The sequence below is a fragment of the Protopterus annectens genome, chromosome 4.part0 (genome assembly GCF_019279795.1).
Source record: "Protopterus annectens isolate FY-2018-M chromosome 4.part0, PAN1.0, whole genome shotgun sequence".
NCBI lineage: Eukaryota > Metazoa > Chordata > Ceratodontiformes > Protopteridae > Protopterus > Protopterus annectens.
In genome coordinates, this window is record NC_056733.1 from 1,614,889,214 (window position 1) to 1,614,903,391 (window position 14,178).

The 14,178-nt window shown below is 38.0% G+C and overlaps 1 protein-coding gene across 3 annotated transcripts in view; it reads left to right on the top strand.

The window, feature by feature from the left end:
• Nucleotides 1-10,217, top strand: part of SYNPO (synaptopodin) — a 596,280-nt gene extending 586,063 nt beyond the window's left edge. For all 3 annotated transcript variants that reach the window (XM_044069393.1, XM_044069391.1, XM_044069392.1), the window contains one exon: nt 1,219-10,217. In XM_044069393.1, coding sequence (XP_043925328.1) covers nt 1,219-1,857 — 639 coding nt within the window. In that variant the 3' untranslated portion in view covers nt 1,858-10,217. The remainder of the gene's footprint in view (nt 1-1,218) is intronic.
• The last annotated feature ends 3,961 nt before the right edge of the window (nt 10,218-14,178 follow it).

The following is a 14,178-nucleotide window of genomic DNA, read 5'->3' on the forward strand; positions in this document are numbered from 1 at the left end:
CCTCTTCTTCTCTCATCATAGGCTGTTTCTGGGGCAGTACAGCTTCCGTGGGGTTTTCTTCATTCAGAAGCTGCTAGAAATACACCTTCCATCCGCCGTTGATGTCCTCTGGGTTGGTGAGCAGGTTGTTGCTGGCATCCCTTATGAAGGGTGTCTGACTTTCTTCTTATCTTTCTACCTTTGCTTTGCAACCTGATATAGTTTGTTTGTGCCCCTTACTGAGTCCCTTTCCAGAAGTTGGTACAGTGCCGGAATGAAATTCTGAGTCACTCACTGAAATCTCTTAGTTTTTCATATAAGCAGACATTTCTGACCACTGGGCTATATGTGGTTATAATAAATAACATTGTATGAATGATAGTGATGAGTCTGCGTATATCTGCACTTCTGTAACAGTTATATTATGTCTTATAGGGTATGTGTAATGGTGAGTAACTGTATCAGAACATTTTGTTCTTAAACTGTTGAACAAGAACTGTCTGTTGAACAAAGCTTTGTTATTAAAAGATCCATTGTTACATGTTTCTTATTAATTAAACCAAGAATATTCCACATATAGACAAAACAAGAAAAGAACATTACAGGTGTTTTGTGTGTGTGTGTGTGTGTGTGTGTGTGTGTGTGTGTGTGTGTGTGTGTGTGTGTGTGTGTGTGTGTGTGTGTGTGTGCGTAATATATATAATAACATGGCTGCAATTGATTAATACTGTATATTAGCAATTATCATCTTATGTTCATAACCATAAAGTTGTTTTGAAAATGTTTTCAATAAACATTTCCCAGATTCTTTTTTAAAGAAGACTGTGAAAATGTCTTAGGATATGTCAGTGGAAAGGAAGCTGCACACAAAGAACATTGTAGTTTATGCTGGCTGTTCCAGTTGCAGAATTATGCGTTAGCACTATACATATTCCACAAGTTTCACAGGGATGGCAGTTTAGTGCTTTCTCACTCCATGTGGCCAGATGGTAACTGAGCATAACAGCTACTCATGACATATTGCTGGACCGTGATGATTAAATTAAACCATTTTAGTACCTTGATGTGTTTTATTAAATACACACTGTTGTAATCTATTTTCTGTTAGGTTGTGCTGCTGACCAAGTTAAATACCTTCTAAATTGTAGTGCTTTCCGCTTTCTCCTGGTAAAAATTATTAAAATCTTTTTGTGCCATACAACAAACATTACTGACATTTTTTTTTCTTTTCCTACATAGGTTAGAAATGAATCTCTACCATCATCACCAAACTTGACTCCCAACATTCCAAGACGCTTTAGTAGCTGTGACAGAGCTCCAAGCATTGAAAGATCATTTGGTGTTAATGAAGCTCAGCCAGGACTCCAGAAACCAGTCTCCACTGGCAGCCCATCTCCTACATCCCCTTCCTGGAGTGAAAGGTCATTGTCACCCCTTGGACAAGATCTGGAGCTTAAGGCCAACAAAAGCATGCAAGCTCTGATAGCTAGGAATATCATCAACGCTGCTAAAAGGAAGAGCACCTCCCCCACCGTGTCAACTCTAAATGGCCAGAGGCCTCTTTTTTCACCAACAAACAGGGAATTTTCTCCCACTGGTTCCCAGCCTACTATAATGTCACCAATTTCCAGTCGGAAGTGGATCAACCAGTCTCCAATACCGGTAAGTCCCCCAGAGACTCCTATCCACATAATGCGATCTCCAATTAAGCCGTACAGTACAAGGTCCTTGACAGATTCTGATGTCTCCATTGATTCTGAGGATTCTGAAATGAGGTCTTCTGGGATTAAAGGCTTTAATATTTGCCCCAAGGGATGGAGTGGAAACCTCAGGTTAAAGAAAGGCAGTATTCCATCTGAAGCTTCATGCACATCGTAACATGGGAAAGACCAGACACTCTAAAAGGAGATATGGTTTCAAATTATATACCCAGTCTGTGCTTGCAAGATGCACAACAAAGGTGCAGCATTTACCTAAGAAAGTATGCCAATAGCTGCCAGACCCTGAGAGACACAGTTAATCTGCAATTTTATAATATTTGTGCAGAAGAAGAAAAATAGATGTATTGCCAGCTTCCATATTTTCAGCAAAATGGCTTTGTTTTTTTCTTCATGTGCGGACCTTGGGAATGTTCAATTCAAGGCTATTTGTTTGTGGCATTAGTGTTAGCCAGCTGAACTTGCAGAGGTCTAGTCAACAATAGCAGCTGTCAAGGGTAAAAGCATGATCTCTTTCAACAATCGAGATGCTGTCCTGAATGAAATACAATCAAAGTACAGTGCTTATACAGGTAAACACTGCAGCTGAGAAGAGGCACAATCCATATTTCACTTTTGCAAATGAATAACATAGCATCAATAAATATATCACTTGCAGTCTGAGCAAAGTCCCATGTCAGCTTAAAAAGCGATGCTGCACCTTAATCAAAGTATTCTGATTGTAAACAATTTATCAGGAAAACATTTCCTTTGAGTTTAAAGCCTTTCATGTTTCATGTTATGCATGTATACTACATTTACAAGTACATTTATCAGTCCGTGATCCAGACATGCAGGAGTATACACTCCAAATAAATCCTTGGCTTGTATTGCTAGTTCTTCACCAGTTTCCTCCACAGAATACACAGAAGAATGTGATATGGATATAACCAAAGTTTATGGCGTACACCTTAGACAATTTCATTAGGAAACGCTAACATTCCATTGACAATTTTATGACTTCTTCTTGAGGATTTCTAACAAAACTCATTTGCTAAAAAGTGATTACATGAACATGGCAAAGAAAGTAGTAAAGCTGTATTACAGCATGGATATTACAGTGATTTAATTAAATTAATGACCATGCTAATTTCTCCAAATTCTCATCAGTCCTGACAAGGGCCACGATACCCACTGTTTCTGCAACAACACATCTGTTAAGAAGGCAGCATATGATAAGGATCTAAAAAACAAATGCAGTTGTATAGTAGTGATTTGCAGCCAGACAAAATAACTGCTCCATGACATCACCAAAACACTGTTGGCTCTGTTAAGCACAGAGCTTTGTTCCTTATATGCTTCTTATAGTGACAGTACTTTTGGTCATGAGAGAAATGTTACTGTGTTACTTTACTGGCAAGTATTTTATTCACCACCTGTGGCAGGCCACAGACATATCCAAGTGTAAATATTGTAATGCAATAGATGTTAGTGTTTGGCAAGTGATTTTTTTTCTTGTGATATATCCCTTCTACTGTTAGGTCTCCATCTGATGTGTCAAGAGGGACAATGAGGTCTCCAGGGTATACAATCTTAAAATCTTCTGTTATTAGCACTTCATGTGATTTTATTGGAAGCAGAGATCTTTTTTAATTGGAGACTGAAAAACCGAGGGTGAGCACAGAGAGAGAGAGAGAAATTTTCAATAGCCACATGATGTGGACTAAGTGGTGAAGATCACATTAAATGACTCTGGGGACCACTGCATTATGTAAGATGTTTTATTTACTGACTATAAGAAAGTAGTACTTATTATTAAAAAAATAAGGTATGTTTCTTTCAGAAGTGGTTTTGTGCTTATACTTTAAAAATAAGAACAGTTCTGCCTACTGTAGTAGAAGTGCAACGTACAAGTGCAAGTTGCCCCTAAGGTGCTTCATTAGTCTATTTTTTCCCTATTTACGTATCTGCCATTTTAGACCTATTATAGTCTTACTATTGAAAGGTATTGGCTTTATCTTGCATCTAGAACACTAAAGGGAAGGGAAGAAAATCTTATTTACAATTAAATGAATTATGACAGCAGGCCTCACCACTGCAAATTTCCAAGATGAACCATTGTTAATTGCACTGTTTGTTTCTGATCATGTGACATGGTTGAGGTGACAACAAAAAGTAGAACAGGGTCCACTAGTGGTTGCACTGGTTTCTTAAGCCTGAGCCACTCTTCCATTATGAGAAAGGAAGGCAAAGTATAAAAACATGATCCCACATTCCACAGTCTCATTCTAACTTCAGAATGCTCACATCAGTTTAAGTGGCTCAAGACTGTTGCTCTTTGGAGTGTATCTTTCAGCTTCTACCAGCGATGAGGAATATATCACAATTTAGCCCTCAGAGCTAGTTAGGTTTGCATTAGGAACTCCTGGCCCATATAGTGAATTTATTATCAATTCAGACTTGAAGGAACACCATAACATGCTAACATTCTGAATTAAAGATAAGTTTCATATGAGTGACCAAATGAGATTCGGCACTGGCTGTCTGCAACAGTTTGCTTTGTTCAGACTGATCATTATGAAGTTGTTAATCAAAGAATGCGCCTTCAGAGAACTGTAGAACAAATGCTTTATAGAACAAGTTTCCAGCATCTTCCGCAGTGTTTCTGTTTCACGGCAGGTACTGGAAAGTTTCTTTCAAAAACATTATTGTATTAACCCAAAGAAAATTTGTGTCATATTAAATGATTGTAATTTTTGTAAAAAATGGCTATTAGCTAGAGATTTAGAATCAGGTGAACAGAAGAAAGTAGTTTCAGCAAGTGTTTTTTTGAAATATGCATTGTGAGAATGCAACCAAAGATACAGCAGTGCTGTAATAGGGAGGTGTGAGCATCCAGTGACGGTTTCAGCTGACGTTCTACACTTACCTGCACATTTAACTATTATGTTCTAAAAATGTGCTAGTGTGTACATATCAGTGTCTTTGTGTTTGCAATTCAATGTGTATGTGTGTATGTATATAATTATCTCACAGAAGAAAGTCAGAATGGGTATGTGTTTATGCATTATGGAGATACTGTGCTAAGGCATAAAATAGTTTGTCTCCTTATGAATATCCAGGGAAATAAACTAGTAGAGACATTTGGAGTTGTGTAACAAGAAAAGAAATTCCAGCACCAAGAATTCTACCACTGGTAAAACTATGTATATACATTTAGAAGAAAAAACAAAAGCATTCATTTTACATGTTTATTTTAAACAATGGCACTGTTTCAGAGATTTTATTTTTTTAAGTCAGTAATGTTTTATGCCATTGCTGATTACTGGGGCAGGAATTTTTGTTCTAATCGATAATGTTTGGATTTGTATATAGCTATAAATATGAATCACATGTGTCTATGCTTAACTGTGCTGCAATGTGTTCCTGTTAAACAAAAACTACTTGCGAAAGTGAAAGTTAGCGAAAGGCATGATTCACAACATAATAATTAAATGAATTGAAATACAGGTCAAAAACAGGACTGACATCTAGTTTTATCATTTGTACTGTCCTTGAGAAACTGGTGTAACCTCCTTGTAGTCATAGCATGTATTTGGAAACAAAATGTATCTTATTGTGCCTTCACTGAATGCAGGCTATTTCACTGAGATAGTCTAATAGGTGTGATTCAGAAAAAACTTTTGAAGAGTCTTAGCGCTGCAAATGGCTGTGATTATTGCAGCCTGCAGGTACCTTTTAGCGTATGAGCAAAAACAACCCCTTTCTTCTTCATAGTGTTTGACTACCCAAGGAAATCATCAACTCCTTGCCACTTGGCTTATACTTTTTGGAAGTTGAGTATTTTTATTTTTTCTAAAGCAGTTTTTTTAACCCTTTAACATTTTTCCATATTTCTCCCTTTGTATCACATGATCCAGGGTGATTGCTTCCTTTGGTACTGTGAAAAGGAGCCAATGTAGCACTCATCATTAGGGCCATGGTATTGTGGGAGAAAGAATAGGCCTCAGCCTTGCAAATTTCCTTGATGAACCATTGTTAATGGAACTGTTAGTGTCTGACCATGTAGCATGGTTGAGGTGATTTAAAAAAAAGTAGAACAGGCCCACAAGTGGTTGCACTGATTCTTGAGTTCCTTATTCTGTACGGCAGCTGCCAGTGTGTTTTGGGTCATTTTTCTTCCCCTTCCTAGGCATGATATGCAATACATTCATTCCACAAGATTAAAATATGTTCTTTAAGGTGTTCTTCATATGCCTGCTTATGCTCTCATAGTCTTTAGCTATACTGATCAACGGCATCTACTAATTGTTATCTAAAACATGGCTGTTCCTCCAACACTACTACAATTTCACTGGACGTACACCTGGCTCTTGACAGCTTGATATTTCCACTTTGCTGAAAACGAATGGATCATTTTAATTGGTCTTCAATGACTGGATTTAAATGGACTGGCAATGAAAGAATAAGGGGATACTGGAGTTTTAATGAAAGGTAGAAGGCAAGAAAGGGGTAGTCCATTAGATAAAAAAGTCCTAATAAAACCTAGAAAAAAATCAGTTTCTTAACGAATACCATGCAAAGCACTGTACAGAAGTGGTTGGCTGTTTATGTTCAGCACCTTATTAGAACAGAATGTAACAAGGTGATCTATAGTAGTGCCATGTCTAAATGAATGATCAGTCAAGGAAAATAAATGAACCCATGCTGGCTGTTTGTAAAACTCTGACTGCCACCTGTGTAAACAGGGTTTGATTTGTGGGCTCACGTGCAGAAGGAACCAGTGTAGTAGGAGGAGGTGAGAGGCCTGGGAGGGCTCACCTATATCAAGGTAACAATATTGACTAGTTCCATCCACCTGAGAGCTTGACAGAAGTTAGATGTGTGATAGAGTGCTCACAGACAACATTGTGTGACATTTGCACCTCCAAGTGGTGCTCATTAGCCAAAAACATTTGTGCAGACATACCTGAGCACACCAGCATAGTAAGCCTTGCTTCAGATGTGTGATAAGTGGTCATCAGCGGGCAGAGACTTAGGCAAGCAAGAATGCTGTATCTGTGAATGATGCCCATCAGTCATCGAGTAAAGGTTGTAGGGTGCATTTAAGGCAAAACTTTCTTAGAGATATACCCTAGCTAATGGGGTATGTGGAGATGTTAAAGGCTAAACAGGGTAAAGGAAATGAAAAGGTCTTCAACAGACTGGGAGGGAAACATGACCAAAGACTTGGGAGGACCAAAAAGGATACAAGTATACACATATCATATGTATGTATGTCTACTCACACACACATAGATATATAAAATGTGTGTGTGTGTGTGTGTGTGTGTGTGTGTGTGTGTGTGTGTGTGTGTGTGTGTGTGTGTGTGTGTGTGTGTGTGTGTGTGTGTGTGTCTGTGGAATACTGAGATACTGGGGTTTGATCTATATCCTACATTCTAAATTGTTGACAGCCTTTTCAGAGACACAAAACTTTTTTTAGGAACAACTTACAATGAGCAAATCAATCCTGCCATCCACCCCTTGCAGAACACGTTAAAAAACATTTTTGAGTTTTGGAAAAAACTAAGTTGATGGCTTGGTGCTTATAAAATAGACCTTGTTGAATAATCATATGTGTGTGTGTGTGTGTGTGTATGTGTGTGTGTGTGTGTTTGTTTCTCCTAAAAGGAGTCGATTGACCTAGTGGGACTGACCTGATCAACACTGTGTAAATAAGTATAAGAACAGGATATGAAGTGTTGATGTGCAGAAACATTGACGCACATCACATCAATTTCTGGATTAAAGCAGTGCATATAAATGAAAAAAGGCCAAATCAATACCTATTGCAAAAGAAAAACAGTCTTCCATTGAGATTGGTCCACCAAAAATTATTTAATTAATAATTAATTAATAAAGGTAAAACACCACACCAAACAGTACTTCCAGACACTCTTTGTGTGAATAGCTGTACTGTTAGGAAAACATTTTTTTCATGAGGTAATGTGCCTCTTTACACCACCTTACCCATGTGTGTGTTAGTGCTAAACCTAACCCTGGCCCTGCCCCAACCCCAATCCTACACCTTACAGTATGAAAAACTTTGTCCTTAGCAATAGCACTAAACACTCACAGATTCACTTCATGTAAATTAGCAGATACACCACACACACACACACACACACACACACACACACACACACACACACACACACACACACACACACACAGTTTCATACATTTACGTACACCAACACATACATAACAGTACGTATATTTCCTTCCCTAGCTCTTAATGTATCCCCAGCCCACAAGCAATTGCACACACACTCCTAACCCTAACAACAAAACTTTCAGTATATCTGAAAGTTTCAGCATTAAAAGAATCCCCCTCTTACTGTGAAAATAAGCACATCCCACACAGAAGAGTAAAACTTAATGTTACTACTTTTGAAAACTCCTACTATTGAAAGTCAGTGATTTCAATATAAAAAGACAATAGCAAACTCTGTTGACAGTGTTCATTCACCAGAGTCTACTACAACTGTGTGCGTGTGTGTGTGTGTGTGTGTGTGTGTGTGTGTGTGTGTGTGTGTGTGTGTGTGTGTGTGTGTATGCATGTGCATCCATATGTATATAAATATATCAATAGATACAGGTGTATACATATGCAGTATTGATTAGTGTTTTGAGTCATCATGTGTGACCCAGTTTATGGACTTCTTTAAGGTTTTCAGAGGTGGACTCAGTGGAGTAATTTGTATCTGTTTGGTAAATGTATGATGTTGGGAAGGGCAGTTGTTTGTGTTTTTTCAGAGGGTATGTCGAAAAAGCTACATAATTTAATTAACCTTAACTGTGCTGTAACTGTGTAAATGGGTGTTATGTAATGTGTGATGGGAGGCACAGTGGTACAGCAGCTAGTGTTGTCACCTCACAGCAAGAGGTTCATCAGTTTGATTCTCAGTTGGGATGCCTTCTTTGGGGAGTCTGCATATTCCCCCCTGTGTTAATGTGAGTTTTCTCCATGTGCTCCAGTTTCCTCTCACATTCCAAAGACATGCAGCAGATAAACTGGACTCTCTAATCTGTCCATAGGTGTGAGTGTACATGCATGCTCTGCCAGGGCTAGTCACCTAGCTGTGTGAACACTGACTCTATCAGTTGTCACTGTCACCCCATGTTCAAGAATGAGAAAAAAAGAGTTTGGATGGAAGGATGAATGGATGGATGGATGATTAATGGATGTTACAGTCCAGCTGCACTAAAGGCACCTGATTCATCTATGTATCATAGAAACTAAGTTGTAAGCTGTTCTAAGAAGTCTGTGAGGTTGTAGTGATAAAAAGAAAGTGGAGAGTACATGAGCTGGTTAAGAAAGATGTAATAAGGTAAGAATGTATGAGAGAAGAGTGTGACAGTTTAGGTACTTCAGAAAATACTAAAAGTGGAAGTGAGGTATAAAAAGGACAAGAAAGTGAAAACTGACAAAATCTATCCGATAGCCACTTAACTACAACTTTAAAAGTAAACTACTATCTCATCAAATCAGGCAGCTGATACAGTGGAAAGTATATCTTTTATTGTAAAATTGGAATCCCCACTAGAAAAATGCCATATCCAATGATCAGTACTGGAATTCTGAAGCTTGTCTGGTTGTCTGACTTTTGAAAAAGGCAGACGTTTTATTCTTTTCGTTTTACCTGCCATTTGAAAAGTGCATGTTTGTGTAATGTCCAGGTTATGTCACATTTTATAGTAAAGGATGAGAAACTGGCACACAATCAGAACATGGTACTAGAATAAAAGGATATAAATTTGCATCCAGAGCCAGATAAAACATACTGTTTCATTGGCACAGAGAGCTTCAGTTCAGAGAGTAATGTAGTTGTTGACCATTACAGAATGGAATAATATATGATTGTCAGCAGTCTGCAGTAAACAGGTTTTCACAAATCTTGGATTGAAAAACTAGTATTTTTTTAAAATAAATAAGGCATGTACGCAAAAAGGAAAGTGAACACCTGTCTTGAAATGCATGTTCCTTAGGTGGGCATAAAGTGTGTGTGTGTGTGTGTGTGTGTGTGTGTGTGTGTGTGTGTGTGTGTGTGTGTGTGTGTGTGTGTGTGTGTGTGTGTGTGTGTGCGTCTTATCTTGACTTCTTTCTCTCTGAAAGTGAAAAGACAAGGCATAGAGGTATTTTGCAGTCTGCACAGTATCTGTTCACTTTATTTGTTTTAAACAATAAATGTGTGCACATTTTGAGTTTCTCACTAGGCAATCTCTACATAGTTGATGACTGCCTCTCTGATGTCGATGTATCTTGTTTCTGCCTCAAATGCCTTTGCAGCATGTATTGCTACGTAATGGTGGTAGATGAAGCTCACAGGTAATGGCCTTCACAGTCCTAAGTCCTAGTGTGCAAAAAATCAAAACGCTGAAACTGTGTTTCTTCCAATGCTGTATCGACATACTGGCTTTTTATATTGTCATATGCAAGCCTCATTGTGTATTGCTGTAATCTGTATTACAAATTTTAATAAACTTATAACCTTACTGTGTGTGGGCCATGTGTGATTTTTGTAGTGGCATGTTTTGTACTTATCAGGAGCAGATTAAAACTGGTGCATGCATGACTACAGCAATTGAGTCCAGAACCATCTTATGACATATGCCTATGTGGGCATAACCTCCTCACATTTGCCATGGTTCAATCACTTTACGTAGAATTTTATAATCCCTTAATGTCATGTAAAATGCTTAATTGGATTACGTGACAAAAAGAGCTGCAAAATAAAATTAAACACAACTGCTTCACAAAGAAGTTCTACATGCCATCTTATACCCATAATAAATACCAGACCTGTCTATAACAGTGATAAATGGTTTAAGGCCTAGATTTAATAAGCACAACTAACTCTGAAGCTGGTGCTACTCTGTGTGGTGTAGATTTGCATGAACTTCAAGGTAATGGTATTCCAATAAACAGCAGGTGATGTCACCAGCAAATAATGGGCATCCGTGTTATCTACAAGAAATCAGTGACATATTATTACATGAAAAGTAGAATAATAACTAAACTGCACTGTTATGATCTGTCCTTTAATGCATTACTTGGCACTTTTTCCTGCAGGCAAAGTAACACAGAATACCTGTGAGAAAACTGTTAACAAGTTTTTTTTTTTTTTTTAAATAAAAAACTTGCTTTGCAGTCAAATATGCAGTATTGTAAGAAAAAGAGTTGATGTTCGAAAAGCTTCTAAACATCCAAAAACTAAGTTACAAATAACTTGAGCAAGATGTCTTGTTTTCTAACTTGGATGTGCAACATACTGGGGAAAAAATGATAAACCATGATATTACAAAAAAGTAAAACAAGATAAATGTGACCAACAAATCAGTGGTAATATTTTAAATATTAATTTTGCAAGCTGTATTGGAACAGAGTTTCTCTATAACTAAGCAGTTGAAGTTCATTTTTATTAAAGTCCTCCAGGAATATTGTAGTTTTGTTTATAATGCCATTAAATAATTTAAATACTTTCCTCTGGCATTTGTCTTTCTGTCTTTTGTTTTATTTTAATAAGCACAACGAAACTCAGTAACTGGATTATTATCCATTAGTCATCCTTTATTTCCTCCACACTTGTGCTACATGCACTTACTAATGATAAAAGAGGCCACTACTCTGCCAACAAAAAAAATCCGCAGTGGTGGTGCTGCAGTAGCGTTGTCGCCTCACAGTAAGATGCTGACCGGTTCGACTCTCAGCTAGAGCATCTTCTGCATGGAGACATGCGTGAATGGGCGTGCCTTCATTGAAGGTTGTGTGTTAGGGCTGGCAACTCAGTATGTAAAAATCAACTGCCAATCATTAGCGGACCGGAGTTCTGCTGTGGCGACCCCTAACCGGGAAAAGCCGAAAGACACAACAACTCTGCCAACAAAAAAATTACATTACAAGTCGAAAGTTAATGTGTTAGGTGTGATGTCATGGCACAAAAGTGATAAAGCAGTGCTTGGCGTCAAAATGCGTGATCATAAAACTGCATTTACTCCATTTATCATTAAAAATCACCTAACATTTTAAAAGTGTATTTGCAGGCCACCTGCTTCCCCACACCCTTACTGCTTATTATTTCTAGTACACGTTCACTATACCTATGAGAAAGGGGAATTCTACAAGGTAATACCATTTTGATTTTTATATACAATTCACACTAGTCACAGTTTAGAGATCACACGAGTGTCTGTTACTCAACTGTGTCACACTTCTGTTTGGTACCTATAAGATGTAGAGGAATGAACAAGGTAAATACACAAACACACACACACACACACACACACACACACACACACACACACACACACACACACACACACACACAGGAAAACTTTATGGATAGCAATTGTGATTCAACATTTATTCTTTCATTTTGTAAAGAAACAGTTAAGAAGACACATGTAGACAGTAACCTGGCCTAACCCTAGTTAAGGGTAACATGGAACATTGCATGGGAAATCAAAAATTAACCCCTGGTCTGGCACCTTTGTCTCTGATAGGTGCGTCAGTAAATCATGTCATAACCGACTATCACCCCCTATATAAATATTTAAAATGTTTAAAACGTGTAACTTGTGGGACACATTTGGATTGCACGGTTAGGCTTATAAAGGCCTTAGTGGCTGTTATCCTAGGGTATACCTAAGAACCTATAACAGTAATGGTTATTACCTTCAACAAAAACATTTTTTTTTCATTTAGTCAAACTTTCTTTTGTGATGTCAAAAAACAGCTAATAGGGTTCTGTGCTTCTTTAATCATCTCTGAGCATTTCCAGTAAGTCTCCATAAGGTGGCAGTACTGCATAATAGAACATTGTCTACTGCCTAGCCAGAGAAAGAGAGAGAGAGAGAGAGAAAGAGAGAGAGAGAGAAAGAGAGAGAGAGGGGCACAAAAAGAACAAGAAAAAATCTTTCAGTATAGCAAGGGCTGAATATTATGCAGTTTTCTTTTTCATTTATATGTACTTTTACATATTTTCCATATAGTGCTGATATTACAATGAGCCCAGAGACCACTGAAAGTTTTTTTAAAACAAGAAACATCTTTATTAAATTATCACTTATGACATAGGCAACCATACATTTATATAAATGAAAACAAACCATAGTGACATAATTTTAGTTGCAAACATTATACATCACTTATAATTTATCCAGTCACTGTCAGTCAAACATTATGTAGCTCATTCAAATCCTGCCTTCTTTTAAACGTCCTACCCTTTTCTAAAGACCCCAATTCCAGTTGTTTTATCTGTTACTATCTTCACTACTTCTAGTAAAGGTGGTTTAGACTTTGATTTCCATTTCTTAGTAACTGCTTTTTTGGCAGCCGTCATAATTAGACTCACCAAGGCCTTTACTAGTTTGAGGAAAATTAAAGCATGTGATACCAACACACACACACACATTCACGTTGCACAGTGTCACTGTGGTTAGTTATACTGAATAACAGCTCCAGGATCTGGGTTCAGAAATGCCATCTGGTTAATGGCATTGCAGAGCCTACATCTTCTCCTAGTGTCTGTGTGGGTATTCTCTAGTTTCCTTCCAAAAGACGTTTCTTACCTTGATAGGCTACTCTAACCTTTCCTAGGTTTGATTGCATTGTTTTGAGAGCGATGCCTTGCAGCTAACTGGATTCTCATCCTTCTACATATTATCTTGTGCCAAGCATTTCAGAGATAATATTCTGGTGACCCATAACCTGGAATAGATTCAATGGTTACAGGTGTGTATGGTAGAAGTGGACTATGATTTACATAGAAATACTTTTAAGCAACTCGGAACTGACAATATTAAAAAGGATTTTGATATCTCATTGCCAGATGGATATTATCTATAGTACCATCTCAGTCATGCTCATTAGGGATAATATGTAATTTTCAACTAGAGGATGTGTAAGGGCAATCTATAACCAAATGTAAAAGGTTATTTCAAGCATAAAAAAAGGTTAATGGATAGGCTTAAAATGGCGGTAAGGGCTACAAACCTAGTACCTTTCTATGAACGTATATATGTATGTCTTGTCATATATTAGACAGTATCTGCCTGGCTCTGTAGCATGGAAGGATGAGGTCCTGAATACAGCCCAGGTGGCTGGAATTCAATTACCAGCCACATCAGTTGCCCAGCTGGTAGGGAAAGGACTGAAGAGGTGTGTCCTATTCACCTCTCCCAGAAAGAGAGTGGGGTTTGCATGCACATGGTGGCACACAGGGTGGTGCAATCTCCCTGCTAGACACCAGAGAAACAACCACTAAGACTGGAGGGGAAGGAGCAGGGCTGCTTGGAGGAAGACCCCTTTGTGGAAGTCAGAGGACTCTCTCCACAGCCATTGCCTCTACCCAGCATATCATCCAGTACTTATAGTTTGGGCTGAGAAGAAAAAGCTTTGACTGCCTTAATGATGACACATTTTGTTCAGCTATAGCCTGGTGAAGGGAATGGTAAC